The following is a 17,899-nucleotide window of genomic DNA, read 5'->3' as shown; positions in this document are numbered from 1 at the left end:
GTATTAAGTGAGTCACAATTCAGGAACAACACCACTGCTAACATTTCCTGAAAGTGATTATTGAAATATGTATTCCATAAAGAAGCACTTAAGTTATGCAATTTGTGGTAAGAAAGTGATTAATAATAAATATTAAGATAAATTAAACACACACTTATAGAAATAAGATAATTAATGTTTATAAATAGACTATTAAATCAAACTGAATTACATAACTAAAATGTATCTAAACAGAAAATATACATTATAAGTAGAAGAATGTAAGAAATATAACCTTAATATACAATCCCATATTGAATTAATGAAGACAACAGAATGTCTTGAGGTGTTATTGAAAGATTTTAAAACTTTCTATTTTCTTTGTCTTGCATAGGAGGGTCAAAGGATAGTGGTTAATTTGTCCTTTGTATTTAAGGTATATGGACTTATCTTTATATTATTAAACACTTAAAAGTAATTATGAGTGGAATTTAATTTTTAATTTTTTTTAAAGTTTATTTTGAGAGAGAGAGAGGGAGAGAGAATGAGTGGTGGAGGGGCAGAAAGAAAGGGAGAGAGAGAGAATCTTGAGCAGGCTCCAGACAGCATGGAACCCCAGGCAGGGCTTGATCTCACCACAAAATGTGACTTGAGCTGAAATCAAGAGTCAGCTTAACTGACTGAGCCACCCAGGCACCCTGGAATTTAATTTTTAAATCAGTATATTGCTAAAGGCAAATCAACAAAATATATATAGAGAAAAGTATAATAAAAAAAGAAAGGAAACACAAATTTAAAAACATGAAACATAAACCAACATTATATAAAGAAAGCCAAATATAGCATTAAAAGTGAAGAATCAAGGGGTGCCTGGGTGGCTTTATCTGTTAAGCATCTGACTCTTGATCAGGTCATGATCTCATGGTTGTGATACTGAGCCCCATGTGCTCTCCACTGAGCATGGGGCCTACTTAAGATTATATGTCTCCCTCTGTCCCTCCCCCACTCACTCATGCATTCTCTCTCTCTCTCTCTCTCTCAAAAAAAGTGAAGAATCAAAAATAGAGAATAAAATCATATTGTAGCTCGCTTCTGCTTTAAAAACAGAGATCAGGGTAATATAGAAAAGTTAAAAATAAAACTGAATAAAGGAAGTCTGGCTAATACAATTGAAAAGATAATAAAGATAGAAACATGTGTAATGTAAAATATACAAGCCTTGTTTAAAATTTCAGTGGGATAGAATCATATAATAGGTTTTACCTGCCAAAAATTATAGCATCAAAATGTACAAAATAACTTCAGTCAGAAATAAAAGAAGAAATTAAAATAAAATTCATTGGTAATGTAAGACTTTCAGGTGATACTATCCATTCCTAAGAAATGAAATATTAGGTATATGGTTCTCTTTATTTTCTACGGAAATATGCTTCCTTTTCAAGTGTCCATAAAACAGCTACAAAAATTCATTGTGTTTTAAGCCATGAAAACAACCTCAAAGATTTAATAACTGAATGCTTACAAACCATAGTCTCTGACCACAATGAAATATTTGCATTGCATTGTAAATTAAAAATAAGAGGAAAAAGGTGATCCACTTTACAAAAGATAAATCAAAAGAAGTAATATAATAATAATAATAATAATACTGATAAAGAGTAATTGTATTAATAGAATTTTTGGTAGTAGTAACAAAACATTGATAATTTTTTTAAATATGAAATTTATTGTCAAATTGGTTTCCATAACACCCAGTATTCATCCCAACAGGTACCCTCCTCAATACCTATCACCCACCCTCCCCTCCCTCCCACCCCTCATAAACCCCTCAGTTTGTTCTCTTTTTAAAAGTCTCTTACGTTTTGGCTCCCTCCCTCTCTAACATCTTTTATTTTTCTTCCCCTCCCCGATGGTCTTCTGTCAAGTTTCTCAGGATCCACATAAGTGTGAAAACATATGGTATCTGTCTTTCTCTGTATGACTTATTTCACTTGGCATAACACTCTCCAGTTCCATCCACGTTGCTACAAAAGGCCATATTTCATTCTTTCTCATTGCCAACTAGAATTCCATTGTGTATATAAACCACAACTTTATCCATTCATCAGTTGATGGACATTTAGGCTCTTTCCATAATTTGGCTATTGTTGAAAGTGCTGCTATAAACATCGGGGTAAAAGTGCCCCTATGCAACAGCAGGCCTGTATCCCTTGGGTAAATTCCTAGCAGTGCTATTGCTGGGTCATAGGGTAGGTCTATTTTTAATTTTCTGAGGAACCTCCACACTGCTTTCCAGAGCAACTGCACCAATTTGCATTCCCACCAACAATGCAAGAGGGTTCCCATTTCTCCACATCCTCGCCAGCATCTATAGTCTCCTTACTTGTTCATTTTAGCCATTCTGACTGACGTGAGGTGGTATCTGAGTGTGGTTTTGATTTGTATTTCCCTGATAAGGAGCGACGTTGAGCATCTTCTCATGTGCCTTTTGGCCATCCGGATGTCTTCTTTAGAGTAGTGTCTATTCATGTTTTCTGCCCATTTCTTCACTGGGTTGTTTTTCGGGTGTGGAGTTTGGTGAGCTCTTTACAGATTTTAGATACTAGCCCTTTGTCCGATATGTCATTTGCAAATATCTTTTCCCATTCTGTTGGTTGCCTTTTAGTTTTGTTGGTTGTTTCCTTTGCTGTGCAGAAGCTTTTTATCTTCATAAGGTCCCAGTAATTCATTTTTGCTTTTAACTCCCTTGCCTTTGGGGATGTGTCGAGTAAGAGATTGCAACAGCTGAGGTCAGAGAGGTCTTTTCCTGCTTTCTCCTCTAGGGTTTTGATGGTTTCCTGTCTCACATTCAGGTCCTTTATCCATTTTGAGTTTATTTTGTGAATGGTGTGAGGAAGTGGTCTAGTTTCAACCTTCTGCATGTTGCTGTCCAGTTCTCCCAGCACCATTTGTTAAAGAGACTGTCTTTTTTCCATTGGATGTTCTTTCCTGCTTTGTCAAAGATTAGTTGGCCATACTTTTATGGGTCTAGTTCTGGGGTTTCTATTCTATTCCATTGGTCTATGTGTCTGTTTTTGTGCCAATACCATGCTGTCTTGATGATTACAGCTTTGTATTAGAGGCAACAGTCTGGGATTGTGATGCCTCCTGCTTTGGTCTTCTTCTTCAAAATTACTTTGGCTATTCAGGGCCTTTTGTGGTTCCATATGAATTTTAGGATTTCTTGTTCTAGTTTCGAGAAGAATGCTGGTGCAATTTTGATTGGGATTGCATTGAATGTGTAGATAGCTTTGGGTAGTATTGACATTTTGACAATATTTATTCTTCCAATCCATGAGCAGGGAATTTCTTTCCATTTCTTTAAATCTTCTTCAATTACCTTCATAAGCTTTCTATAGTTTTCAGCATACAGATCTTTTACATCTTTGGTTAGGTTTATTCCGAGGTATTTTATGCTTCTTGGTGCAATTGTGAATGGGATCAATTTCTTTATTTGTCTTTCTGTTGCTTCATTGTTAGTGTATAAGAATGTAACTGATTTCTGTACATTGATTTTGTATCCTGCAACTTTGCTGAATTCATGTATTAGTTCTAGCAGACTTTTGGTGGAGTCTCGGATTTTCCATGTATAGTATCATGTCACCTGTTAAAAGTGAAAGCTTGACTTCATCTTTGCCAATTTTGATGCCTTTGATTTCCTTTTATTGTCTGATTGCTGATGCTAGAACTTCCAGCACTATGTTAAACAACAGCGGTGAGAGTGGACATCCTTGTCGTGTTCCTGATCTCAGGGAAAAAGCCCTCAGTTTTTCCCCATTGAGGATGATGTTAGTTGTGGGATTTTCATAAATGGCTTTTAGGATGTTGAAGTATGTTCCTTCTATCCCGACTTTCTCAAGGGTTTTTTTAAAGAAAGGATGCTGAATTTTGTCAAATGCTTTTTCTGCATCGATTGACAGGATCATATGGTTCTTATCTTTTCTTTTATTAATGTGATGTATCACGTTGATTGATTTGGGAATGTTGAACCAGCCCTGCATCCCAGGAATGAATCCCACTTGATCATGGTGAATAATTCTTTTTATATACTGTTGAGTTCGATTTGCTAGTGTCATATTGAGAATTTTTGCATCCATATTCATCAGGGATATTGGCCTGTAGTTCTCTTTTTTTACTGGGTATCTGTCTGGTTTAGGAATTAAAGTAATACTGGCTTCATAGAATGAGTCTGGAAGTTTTCCTTCCCTTTCCATTTCTTGGAATAGCTTGAGAAGGATGGGTATTATCTCTGCTTTAAACGTCTGGTAGAACTCCCCTGGGAAGCCATCTGGTCCTGGACTCTTATTTGTTGAGAGATTTTTGATAACCGATTCAATTTCTTCGCTGGTTATGGGTCTGTTCAAGCTTTCTATTTCCTCCTGATTGAGTTTTGGAAGAGTGTGGGTGTTCAGGAATTTGTCCATTTCTTCCAGGTTGTCCAATTTGTTGGCATATAATTTTTCATAGTATTCCCTGATAATTGTTTGTATCTCTGAGGGATTGGTTGTAATAATCCCATTTTCATTCATGATTTTATCTATTTGGGTCATCTCCCTTTTCTTTTTGAGAAGCCTGGCTAGAGGTTTGTCAACTTTGTTTATTTTTTCAAAAAACCAACTCTTGTTTTCGTTGATGTGCTCTACCGTTTTTTTAGATTCTATATTGTTTATTTCTGCTCTGATCTTTATGATTTCTCTTCTTCTGCTGGGTTTAGGCTGCCTTTGCTGTTCTGCTTCTATTTCCTTTAGGTGTGCTGTTAGATTTTGTATTTGGGATTTTTCTTGTTTCTTGAGATAGGCCTGGATTGCGATGTATTTTCCTCTCAGGACTGCCTTTGCTGCATCCCAAAGTGTCTGGATTGTTGTATTTTCATTTTCGTTTGTTTCCATATATTTTTTAATTTCTTCTCTAATTGCCTGGTTGACCCACTCATTCTTTAGTAAGGTGTTCTTTAACCTCCATGCTTTCGGAGGTTTCCCAGACTTTTTCCTGTGGTTGATTTCAAGCTTCATAGCATTGTGGTCTGAAAGTACGCATGGTATGATCTCAATTCTTGTAAACTTATGAAGGGCTGTTTTGTGACCCAGTATATGATCTATCTTGGAGAATGTTCCATGTGCACTCGAGAAGAAAGTATATTCTGTTGTTTTGGGATGCAGAGTTCTAAATATATCTGTCAAGTCCATCTGATCCAATGTAGCATTCAGGGCCCTTGTTTCTTTATTGACCGTGTGTCTAGATGATCTATCCATTTCTGTAAGTGGTGTGTTAAAGTCCCCTGCAATTACCACATTCTTATCAATAAGGTTGCTTATGTTTATGAGTAGTTGTTTTATACATTTGGGGGCTCTGGTATTCGGTGCATAGACATTTATAATTGTTAGTTCTTCCTGATGGATAGACCCTGTAATTATTATATAATGCCCTTCTTCATCCCTTGTTACAGCCTTTAATTTAAAGTCTAGTTTGTCTAAGTATGGCTACTCCAGCTTTCTTTTGGCTTCCAGTAGCATGATAAATAGTTCTCCATCCCCTCACTCTCAATCTAAAGGTGTCCTCAGATCTCAAATGAGTCTCTTGTAGACAGCAAATAGATGGGTCTTGTTTTTTTATCCATTCTGATACCCTATGTCTTTTGGTTGGCGCATTTAATCCATTACATTCAGTGTTATTATAGAAAGATATGGCTTTAGAGTCATTGTGATGTCTGTATGTTTTATGCTTGTAGTGATGTCTCTGGTACTTTGTCTCACAGGATCCCCCTTAGGATCTCTTGTAGGGCTGGTTTAGTGGTGACGAATTCCTTCAGTTTTTGTTTGTTTGGGAAGACCTTTATCTCTCTTTCTATTCTAAATGACAGACTTGCTGGATAAAGGATTCTCAGCTGCATATTTTTTTCTGTTCATCACATTGAAGATCTCCTGCCAATCCTTCTGGCCTGGCAAGATTCAAAAGAGATATTGGTCACGAGTCTTATAGGTCTCCCTTTAAATGTTAGGGCATGGTTATCCCTTCCTGCTTTCAGGATTTTCTCTTTATCCTTTTATTTTGCCAGTTTCACTATGATATGTCATGCAGAAGATCGGTTCAAGTTACGTCTGAAGGGAGTTCTCTGTGCCTCTTGGATTTCAATGCCTTTTTCCTTCCCCAGTTCAGGGAAGTTCTCAGCTATTATTTCTTCAAGTACCCCTTCAGCAACTTTCCCTCTCTCTTCCTCCTCTGGGATACCAATTACATGTAGATTATTTCTCTTTAGTGCATCACTTAGTTCTCTAATTTTCCCCTCATATTCCTGGATTTTTTTATCTCTCTTTTTCTCAGCTTCCTCTTTTTCCATAATTTTATCTTCTATATAAATATCTTCTATATATCTATCTATATAAATCTTTATCTTTTACCTATTCTCTCCTCTGCCTTTTCAATCCGAGCCATGGTCATTTCCATTTTGTTTTGCATTTCGTTTAAAGTATTTTTCAGCTCCTCGTGACTGTTCCTTAGTCCCTTCATCTCTGTAGCTATAGATTCTCTGCTGTCCTCTATACTGTTTTCAAGTCCAGCGATTAATTTTATGACTATTATTCTAAATTCACTTTCTGTTATATTATTTAAATCCTTTTTGATCAGTTCATTAGCTGTTGTTATTTCCTGGAGATTCTTTTGAGGGGAATTCTTCCGTTTGGTCATTTTGGATAGTCCCTGGAGTGGTGCGGACCTGCAGGGCACTTCCCCTGTGCTGTGGTGTACAACTGGAGTTGTTGGGCAGGGCCGCAGTCCGCCCTGATGTCTGCCCCCAGCCCACCGCTGGGGCCACAGTCAGACAGGTGTGTGCCTTCTCTTCCCCTCTCCTAGGGGCGGATTCACTGTGGGGTGTCGTGGCCTGTCTGGGCTACTTGAATACTGCCAGGCTTGTGGTGCTGGGGATCTGGCATATTAGCTGGGGTGGGTAGGCAAGGTGCACGGGGGCAGGAGGGGTAGGCTTAGCTCGCTTCTCCTTCTGTGATCCACTTCAGGAGGGGCCCTGTGGCAGTGGAAATGTGTCAGACCCTCTGCTGGAAAGGTGGCTCTGCAGAAGCACAGTGTTGGGTGTTTGCGCGTAGCAAGCAAGTACCCTGGAAGGAATTGGTTCCCTTTGGGATATTGGCTGGGGGATGGGCCAGGGAGATGGCGCTGGCTAGCACCTTGTTCCCCACTAAGCCGAGCTCTGTCATCCCGGGGCTCAGCAGCTCTCCCTCCCTTTGTCCTCCAGCCTTCCCGCTTTCCGAGCAGAACTTTTAACTTATGACCTCCCAGATGCTAAGTCATGCTTGCTGTCGGAACACACTCCGTCCCGCCCCTCTGCTTTTGCAAGCCAGACTCGGGGGTTCTGCTTGGCCGGCAGGCTGCCCCTCCACCCTGGCTCCCTCCTGCCCGTCCATGCAGCGCACACCGCCTCCTCGCCCTTCCTACCCTCTTCCGTGGGCCTCTCATCTGTGCTTGGCTCTGAAGACTCCATTCCGCTAGTCTTTTGGTGGTTTTCTGGGTTATTTAGGCAGGTGTAGGTGGAATCTAAGTGATCAGCAGGATGCGCGGTGAGCCCAGTGTCCTCCTATGCTGCCATCTTCTCCCGAAATCCCTTGATTTGTTCTTTGACATTTAAGTTTTTTTGTCTTCTGTAACAGAATGTGATGTTTGGAGCCAGAATGGATTGAAAATAATCTCAGAGGGAAATGAAAACATAATGTGATGCTATGTTTTGAACAAATATGCTTTTCCTAAGCCTTTTGGTGAAGGTACTGCTTTTCTGAGAGGCTTGGGGAGGAAGACAGATGTATCTTCTGGGAAATGGAACTGCTCTTGGTAAATGTGGAGCATAAATATGTATACTCAGAGAATGGCTGGCAGTGACAGGAAGTCATTACTTCCCTCACTTCAAATAAATCTCCTTTCAGTGGACTCTTGCCTGGACAGGGAGTGAAGCATTAAAACACCAACCAAACTAATGGTACTCCCACAGGAAAAAGCAGCAGGGACTCACCCCAAGAAGGAAGATGCCAACTTTAGAAGTTTCAACAGAGCTGCCCCATCCTTGTCTTTACCCATCAGATACTCAGCTGTGTAGCTACTGCTGTCAGTGCCATCAAATGCCAATGAATATCTTCACCATTTGTCTTGACTCTAACATTAGAGAATTCTTTGTCTGTATGTGTGACTTCCAAAATGTACAAGAAAAGGCCACCCTGATGAGGTTGCTAGCCTGGTGGAGATGTACACAGGTGGTTGCAGAGACCCTGCCAGTCTGTCTCAACCTCTTTTTTTCCTGCAAATGCTTCACTCTAGCATATTCTCTGTGAAAGCTCCATGTAGAGCCAGAATCCCCTGCATCAACTCAAGGTCATAAACCTGCCTTTTCAAATGTTTTCATCCAGATATTGTGAGCCACCTAGAGCTGCATTGGACCACACAACCCCTAATCAGTTTGGCACAATTGAGGCATGAAATGTGGCAAGTCAAATTAAGGTGTTTTGTGAATGGAAAACCCACACTGGATTTCAAAGATTTAGTATAAAAATTAATGTAAACTATTCAATTTTATGTTGATTATATGTTAAAATAATATTTTTGGTATGTTGGATTCAATACTATATTATTAAATTTAATTTCCACTTTTTTTTTAGTTTTTTTTTTTAAATACGTGGTACTAGAAATTTGAAATTACATGGTGGCTCACAGTATATTTCTATTGGCTTATGGTCTGGGATTATCTTGCATTTTGAGTGAGCTGACAAGAAGATGACAAGTTTCTTCTCCTTCCTAGGACTTAATGTCTTTTTCTATGATAAGAAGTGGCAAACATTTTTTTTTGTGTAAGGGGTCAGATATAAATCTTTCAGGCTTTATGGGCCACATGGTCTCTGTTGCAACTACTCAACAATACTTTGATGTGGCAGCCACAGCTACCCTAGATGATAGAACATCCATTTGTTGATAAGTAAATGAATGGGAGAGAATGTGTTACAATAAAACTTTATTTACAAGAACAGTCAGTGGGCCAGTATTGGCCTGGGGGCTGTAGTTTCTTGTTTCTTGATCTATAAACAATACTGATTTACCTAGGCCAATTCTCTTTGGACTGTAAAAGCACATTTTTCATTCATAGAATCCTTACTGTATACACATTTATGGGTTCAAGGATCTTATGGTACATGCAAATATCTTTGTATTATTTTTTGTTGGCATGTTATAATCCAACTATCAGATGATGAAGATTGAATCTAAAATATTAGAACTGACATCTGATATAATTCCCTTCTCTCTTTTTTTGTCTCTCCCTCTCTGCCTCCTCTCTTTACCTCCCTCCCTTCCCCCTTTCCCTTTTTACCCCTTTCTTTCTGTCTCTATCTCTGTCTGTCTGTTTCTGCTTTTGTTTATGTCTCTCTCTTCCCACTGGTTAGGCTGGAGTTTGTATGTTGTGGTGTTAGGAGACTGTAGGTGGTATTAGGATAGGCTTAGGTTGATCCATTCTCCCGAGGCTCAGCGAATATTAAAAGGTCTCCCTTGTAGTCCTGAACATCTTGTCTGAGATTCACTGTCATGTTAAATGAACACTAAGGGGTCTCTTGTCAGTCTTTGCTCTGGTGGCTCATTATGTGACCAGATGCTTGTCTAAGAGATTTATAGGGGTGAACGCATAATCCTCATAACAACCTTAGTAAGTAGGTATTATTATTCCATTTTAAAGATGAAGAAATTCAGTCATGGAGATGTTTAATACTTTCCCAGGATCATGCAGCTGGACAAGAACAGTACCCTTAACTAATGTGTTGTGGTGGGAATGCATGTGGATTTTGAAGCCAGAAAAATATGCCAAAACATCATCTGCATCTTAGTGGTGGCATACTTTGTCAAATTCCTTAATATATTTAAGCTTCAGTTTCTTCTATAAAATAGGGATAATATGTATGACCTGCCTTATTGTGTTTGGGAAATTTCAACATCTACATTCTCAACATCAGGCCCTTAGCATATAGTAGATGTGAATAAGTCACTTATTTCTGAGTTGTATGTTGTCATTGTATGGTTTACCTGTACCAACAGGGAAGCAGAATGTATAGTGATTAAAAGCATGCACTCTAGAGTTAGACTGAGGGGGTTTGAATGTCTGTCCACACCAAAGGAGATTAGCCAAGTAACCTGGATAAGACTGCTTCCTTTTCCGAATCCCATCTGCACAGTGGATGTGATGATATCAATCTCAAAAGGTGATATGAGCAGTTGATGAGGTCACCTTTATGAGGATTTCCACAGTGTCTAGACACTACATGAACAATTTTTTTTTGATGGAGTCTGAATGCTTGCATCAGTCCATAGATGATACTCCTCAGGATTGTTGCCATCTCTGAGACACCAGTAACCATCTACGATGTTGGGAGCACAGCAGAACCATCTACAAGGAAATTCCTTTGGGCTTGGACTCCCCAAGAGTAAGGTCTTCTTTTTGTGGACTCCATCCTTTGGCAAAGCATACTTGCTTCTGAAACACAGTCAGGTGTCCTATCACCCAGGTTGAAGTATTCAGCATCTTACTTGACACTGACTCAATTCCATACAATCTGTCACAGTGTAAGGAAAGGTTTTGCATTTGTGTGAACGCTTGTGATGATGTCTGTGACACCTGGAGTTGAACAGACACCGTTCCTGGGGTGCATTTTTCCAGAATTCAATTATTAGGACTGACATATTGCTAACATATTCAGCTATTAAAAAAAAACAAAGTTTACTAATCTCAAATTTAGATTATTTTACTGAAATCTGTTGTTTCAGTTTTCCATTTTGTAAAAGAAATGTGCCTAGAATAGAAGCTACCACCTTACTGAAATGTCTAATTCTGGTCTAGAATTTAAGGAGCTATTTCACTTGTGGTTGTAGTTTCTGTTTTAATTACAGCTTCATAGAGAGAGCCTTACTGTGACTCTTTCTGAGTAGGCACTCCCCATGCCCACGGCCGGGGGAAGGAAGAATGTTATAATCATTATCATTATAACACACTAGGCTCTTCCCAGTGAATTTTTAAGCCTTTTGGGACAAAAATTTTAGTCTTTGCAGTAACTTCCCTCAATGGCAATGCAGCATGAAGTAATGGCTTCAAAGCATGAATTCCAAATGTGAAATGGGAATCGATTGTGATTTGTTAGCTGGGATAGGAATTTGTGGGAACACAAGTACATCGTGGGAAGAATATAATGAGGGAAACTTTCATCTTCTCATGACTTCTTTTGTATTTGTGCATACCTATACTTCCTGCACTTCACTGAATACAGAAGAAATTCCATTCTTTCCTCTTACCTTCCTAGAGACAAGAGATTATTTCCCAATCCTACCTCTAAAGCTCTCTTCACTATTAAGTGTTAGGAACTTCAGGGGTCTATAGGAATATGACCTTTCTAAGAAATCATTTTTCTCAGAAGGACAATTGGAAGATGATGCAGAGACTTAAAAAATGGTCCAGTTATATGACACTGACAGTTGTTAAATGTCATTATCAAGACCAACACTCTAATGTTGTAGATGATTAAGTTGAGGCTATAAAATGTCAATTAAAATTTGTAAAAATTGTAAGCATTTCTCAATAAAATGTCATACATTGGGAGATATCTAATGTAGGCATGCATCCATATCATCTAGGTTAAAACCAACTTTTCAATTTCTAGAAATAAGAAGTAATTGACTTTGTGGATACACAAACCTCCTAAGTCATGGCAAATATAATGATGTAATGACATATGTAATAGTTAATTTAGAACTCACATTACTTGCCAGACACCAGACACCACAATCCACTTCTCTTCATGTTTCAGGTTGGGCTTCCCAATGATGGTTGTCTCCTGCACAGTTGGGATGTGTTACCTCCTTGTTGCTCATGTCGTGATGGGATGGAATTAACAGATATACATTGTTTGAAGACTAAGGGAAACTTTATCCATCACCAACATCAGTAGAAAACTGCCCCAAGACCACTCTTGGGAGAAGAAAAGGTGCTCATCATGGGGGTGCTCTGGAGTGGAAACCTTTGGCATTCACACTTATTCAGGTGAATGCTAGAAAATCATGGGAAATACAAGATAACTTACTAAAGATTCCACTACAAGAAAATATGTATATTTCAAAACAAGTCTTGCTATGCTCTGTAAGAAAAGACACAAATGCAATATTCGACTCCAAGTGGCTTGTACTGTTTAACTTTCAGTTTCCTGAGGTCATCAAGAGTTTTTTTATGTAATCATTTTCCATGTTAAAATAGTCTGCATCTCTGTACTCTTTCTGGGAAAAGGAAAACAGTTTGTAAGGAAACGTTTTATGTATTGAAAAAATAAACTGTAACTTGACAAAAGGTTTAGAATTAATTAGTCTCCTAGCTTTTTAGTAGTTTACATAATATAAAATTATATTTTATCCATTTATGTTTTTCTCTGGAGTTTTTAAGTCATCAATTACAAGTGTAGAAATTTGACTTGTAAGATGGTCATAAGTGCTTTTAAAATAATATTTTACAATTTAACAGCCTAGAATAATAAACTTGAGTTTTGAATGTGGTTCAAGCTATTTCCATTGATTATCACAAAAGTGTGGTTAATACACCCAGCTGTGCACACTCCACAGGACTCCAGTGGTTCAGTCAATGTTTATTAAATGCTGGAATGCTTTTGTGTGTGTGTGTGTGTGTGTGTGTGTGTGTGTGGAGTGTTACATGTGAGACAAGGCTAGTGAGAACAAAGAGCAAGATAGGGCAGCATGCTTCAGCTGAGGTCTCATATGCTCTGCTTAGGCAATACCATGGCTAAACCCCAGACAACTGATCTCTCCTTCAGTTTTTGTCTACTGCATCTGATTGCTTGAGATGAAGATGTTTACTGGGGATTCTTCTCAGAAGTGGTAGTTGTATGAAGTGTCTGATTTAAAAAGTCTTAAGATCCCCAAGGCACTAAGTACTGGAAAGTAGGAGACCTTTATAGTTGCATTTCTGTCCCTGGCATCCTCAGGATGAATGTACCCTTTCTACAGTTTGGAATCTACAATTTTTAAATGGCAACCTGTGTCCTCCATGAGAGAGTTTCTCAGAATATGCCCTTTGGATTCATAAGCCATCTTTGAATTCTTTGACAGCAAAGGTGACATGAAGCCCCAGTTTGTTTTAAAATCTGGTCTTTGTCACAGAAAATGCTGTGTGGCACCTGCCTAAGTGCTCCAGAGGAGCTTCCACTCCTGACTTTCCAGGGAAAGAGACCTGACAGCTCTACTAGCTCTTGGTCCCTTTCCACATTGCCTTACTGACACCTAGATGTCCCCAAATTCTTTCACCAAAAGTCACTGTCTTCTCTTTTCCTGCATATTTCCATGCCTGGTGGTGGTGGTGGTGACTTCCTTGTGCCCAGCTGCTGCTTCTAACTCCTGGCTCTTCTCTGCTCCTTCAGCATCTACTCCCCCATGATGCCACAGCATCCATCTCTTCACCTCTCACCTCTCCTCATTGATGCCACCCTCAGTCCTCAGTCACTCCTTCTCATTCTTAAATACCTTTGTCTCCTGACTCATTTCTTCCTCTTCACCTTACTCCCTCACCTTCTCAGAATTCCTTATTTGGCATTCAAGCTTCATTACATCTGAAGTTGGTCCCTGGTAACTGCCTCTTGAAATATTTATCTCACATATCTCTCCATGACACTTCTTGTCACCTGCTGCAGATCACCACCCAAACATATCCCCCCATTGATGCTTCCAGTGCATCAGCCTCTCCCCCTTTCTAACTTCCCACATCAGTTCCCTCCTGGCTCAGTTTTCTACTTCTGCTCTTAAATTAAAAACTGCTCTTAAATAAACTGCCACTCCTCTGCCTTTTCTGGCCCTGTGTCTAATAGTGCTGAAGTAATTAATCAGTTAAGATGACAGGTTTTACCTAAAATAGAGATCACAAGCATCAAATGGGCACTCAATGCTCCTGGTTCATTTCTTGTATTTTCCTAGTACAGCAGAGTCCTGGCTGGAAACACATGGGTGTTCAAATTGGGTAACTCAGAGGGAATTTAACCAGTATGGTATGTTCCTTCAGACTAGTGGGAAGGTGAGGGAAGGAAATAGCAGAACCCAGAAATGCAGGGAGCTGGATGGCAAGGGATCCCTAACAGAAGCTGTGATCTTCTGTAGATGGTTACAGCCAACAAGAGTCACTTGCAGGCTGTGGGAATTACCTTGATTTCACTCCCATTATTCTCTGTAATTTCCAATGTCCTTCCCATTGGGTAAAGCCAGCAAAAGCCAGAGGAGGAGAGGAACTGTTGATGTTGTTTACATAGGTCAGCTCCTGTGGACAGAGTAGGACAAGTAGCATGGAAAGTATGTTTGGGGGAGCAGATGGAAGGTACACTACTCCATTCACCATTTTTGCTCTTTAGCAGATGAGAAGTTCACATCTGCAATGAAGGAGACATTGAAAGTTCTATCAGCTCTCCTGTCATCAGGAGACAATGCAAGTTTGTCCATACTCTGTCCTGATACTGTCTCCAGAATTAATAGGTGGATAATCCAAAGCTTATTAAACTCTGTTTCACCATGATAGGAAAAGACAACATTGAAGAGACAAACTGTATCTTCACTATAAATGTTGAACCACACAGATGTTATCCTTGTAGAAGTTGTTCTGATACCTCATGCATGAACCCTTCAGTGTCACCAGGACCATGAGGAAATAAATGCTTTTATAGTCTGAATTCACTATGAAAATCAAGATGAAAATCTCTTTGCTTCCTGTCACATATGAGGATTCTGAACTTGCATTAATAGCTGTGTATTACCTTTGATAGATACCTCACCCCAGATATATTCCCAAGGCCACATGCAGGCATGAGTGGAGGAAGTGGTGGCAAAGCAGCAGACATAGCTACCATAGGAATCTGAGCAACTTTCTTCAATTTATTTGTGCCTTCCAGACACGCTTGGGCCCAGTTTCCTAACTGCCACATAACGGAAGACCAACTTTGTGGATCAGTTGGTCAGATGACACTTTATGATGCACAGATCAATGTGCCTGGTCACACTGCTTCCCACCATCAGGTTCTCAATCTTTACTAGGGCCCAGTGGCAGCCAGAAGTTGCCTTTGGTGGAGATGAGTAGTCAGAAAAGCAAGGCATGGACTTTATCCAAATCCTTAGCGTCTACACTGTGATTCTCCCATTGAGGTTTGCCAATACCTCCCCTCCATGTGCTGTGGCATTGCTGAAGGCCCATGTTGCAGGGAAACTTGCACAACATGGCCTTATGGAGGGGCTTTTGCTTTATTTTATCCTCCTCAAACCATGCAGCCTCATGAAGGTTGGAGCAGCTCCTCCAATCTATTATATGTTGCCTATAACATCAAAAGAAGGCCAAGAATTGTGTTTTGTAATTTGTATGAATGTGATTAATGTAACAATTTGTCTCTCACTTTGCAAGGTAATTTTAAATGATAAATTGGTGCTAATCTCTGCCAATTCTATCAGGATATTGTGTTTCTTTCATTTTGCTATCTTGGTGTGGAATGGGGAAACTTTGAAACATAATAAGGAACAAACTTGGAGATTCTGATAGTTGACACATCCATCGCAGGACTCATTTTAGAGCTGGGAAAATAGCCACTATACCACAGGTTCAACTACTGTATGGACTTAGCTCAAGAATGCATCCACCACTGGACTTCCATAGGCCTCTACTTTGGTGAATCAGATGGCATTTTGACTGACAATTGCAGAAAATTAACACCTAAAGATGGAGATATAAGTTATTTCTTTTCACCAATGCACAAATCCTCTGATAAATGGCAACAAATGGCTTGTGCTGTTTCCCTGCATTCCTCTGAGGTGTGAGGGGAGACCCTAAACACATTCTTGCCTGTATTGTAATGTTCTTTCTTAAAGAGACGTAGTCTCCCTTCAAGGAACACGCTCAGGCCTGGGAAGTGGTTGAGGTTGTTAATTCTTCTTAATGATCCTTGAGTTAGGGATTTTTTCCACTTTTATGTGGGAAGCTGCTCATATAATTCATTACCATGTAATTTGATGTATGATCAATTTGCTTTTTAGTATAGGTCTCTGAAGCTTACCGTAAACTGTGCCTACCTTTGTAACAATGAAGCACTACCCTGGTTTCTCCTGTCTTGGGATCCCATTATTCCCCCTGGGAAAAGAAGACTAAATTCTATTATTGTGACCCCTACTATCATCAACAGTTTTCAGAGGACAGCTATCCCAGGGGTTTTGAAGGACACTGATGCCCTCCTCCACACCCTGCTCTTGTTATGCTTCAGTAGGCATGGTAGGTCATGCACTAACACTCTGAGCCTTAGGACTCATTTTTCTATATGCCAAGGATTAACCAGTTGTGCATAGAATTAACACCTCTTCCAAGTGCTCAAGCCAACACATGAAATCTCAAATTTTGAAGATGGCGGCATAGGAGGATGCTGGGCTCACCTCACGTCCTGCTGATCACTTAGATCCCACCTACACCTGCCTAAATAACCCAGAAAACCACCAGAGGATTAGCAGAACGGAGCCTCCAGAGCCAAGCGCAGACAAGAGGTAGTGGGGCACGGCGATTTTTTTTTTTTTTTTTTTTTTAGATAGAGCCCCTCCTGAGGAAACCAAGACCCTGAGAAGTGGCCAAACCTAAACGCTTGTATATTGGGTTGAACAAGGAGAAGCGACAGTGGACGGCTAACTGAACTACGTGAGGAGGCTAAAGGATGATGAGGATTTTAAAACCAACAAAACCAACCAACCAAGATCTGTTCTCCTCTAGAATTCTCTCCACTTCTCCTCCTGTCCTTGAGGATAAGAATGTCACTCCCCTGGTGGCATAGGAAAGACATGGCGGGGGGGGGGGCGCTTCCAGGGAGAAAAGGAGGAGAGTGCTCCGTGCATGCTTCTTGCACCTGCTGGGCAGGGGTGGGTGGTTTACTTTGCTTGCTTGCTTGCTGATACTTTTTGAAAGCTTCTCTAATGTTTCCTTTACATCTAGGTCTTCCTTTCCAGTTTGGCTTTGGACAGGAGGAAGGCAGGCCACATGTTTTTCTGACACAGTGGAGAACGAAGGGTAAGATGAGTGCGGGCCCGTGCGTATTCTTTTCCGTCAGTCACGTGCCGTGGTGAGTGGAGCATCAGCTCTTGCCGGATGGGTGTCTCATTCCTCCGTGAACCATCAGGCAAGATGTCGGGCAAACACACACAGGGAGACTAAAGGTAGGAAGAACATAGAGAAGACGGGCGACACGTGCCCAAGTCTCCAGAGCGACGATTTCATCCAGGGCACAGCAACGTCCAAGGTTTCCAGACACCACGTTGACGGACGCTTTGGTGCCTAGGTCACTTTGAATCTACAGTGCCGGTCCCATTAGCACGTTGCCTCTGGCTCACGTGAGCGAGCGGTGGTGTCGTCGCGCAAAGAGACTGTGGGACTCGTCCTGGGGTGGAACTGGGCCAGAGAGAGGGAGGGACACCGCAGCCCATCGTTGAGCTTCAAGTGTCTCTAAGAGACTGAGTCTCTAAAGTACACTGAGGCACAGGGCGGACCGCTCGCTCGTGGCTGGCTGGACGTCTCTTTGTTCTTTCAAGGGGTGGATATCTGTGAGTGTGGTTTGTTTACTTTCTGGACAAGGTGAAAGAACTCTGAAACAGGAAATATTGGCACAAGGGGTCTGGTGGGATGGGAGGGTGCGGGTCAGTCCATGTACCGAGAACACGGGAGGATCGGGCGTCTGAACAACCAGGCGGAGAGAGGAGTTTAGCCTCGGTCATCACGGCAACCGGCACAACAGAAACCACAGAAGGTGCCCAGGACGAACTGCGTCGCAGGAGCCAGCGTGGGCATTGCCCC

At 40.6% G+C, this 17,899-nt stretch overlaps 1 protein-coding gene across 1 annotated transcript in view; it reads left to right on the top strand.

The window, feature by feature from the left end:
- The window catches only part of OCA2 (OCA2 melanosomal transmembrane protein), a 483,960-nt gene extending 471,372 nt beyond the window's left edge, over positions 1-12,588 (top strand). The window contains exon 24 of the mRNA XM_058736912.1: positions 11,853-12,588. Within this exon, the coding sequence (XP_058592895.1) occupies positions 11,853-11,937 (85 nt within the window). The 3' untranslated portion in view covers positions 11,938-12,588. The remainder of the gene's footprint in view (positions 1-11,852) is intronic.
- Positions 12,589-17,899: the final 5,311 nt, after the last annotated feature.

Source organism: Neofelis nebulosa, chromosome 7 (genome assembly GCF_028018385.1).
Source record: "Neofelis nebulosa isolate mNeoNeb1 chromosome 7, mNeoNeb1.pri, whole genome shotgun sequence".
NCBI lineage: Eukaryota > Metazoa > Chordata > Mammalia > Carnivora > Felidae > Neofelis > Neofelis nebulosa.
This window is presented reverse-complemented; position numbering and strand designations above follow the sequence as displayed.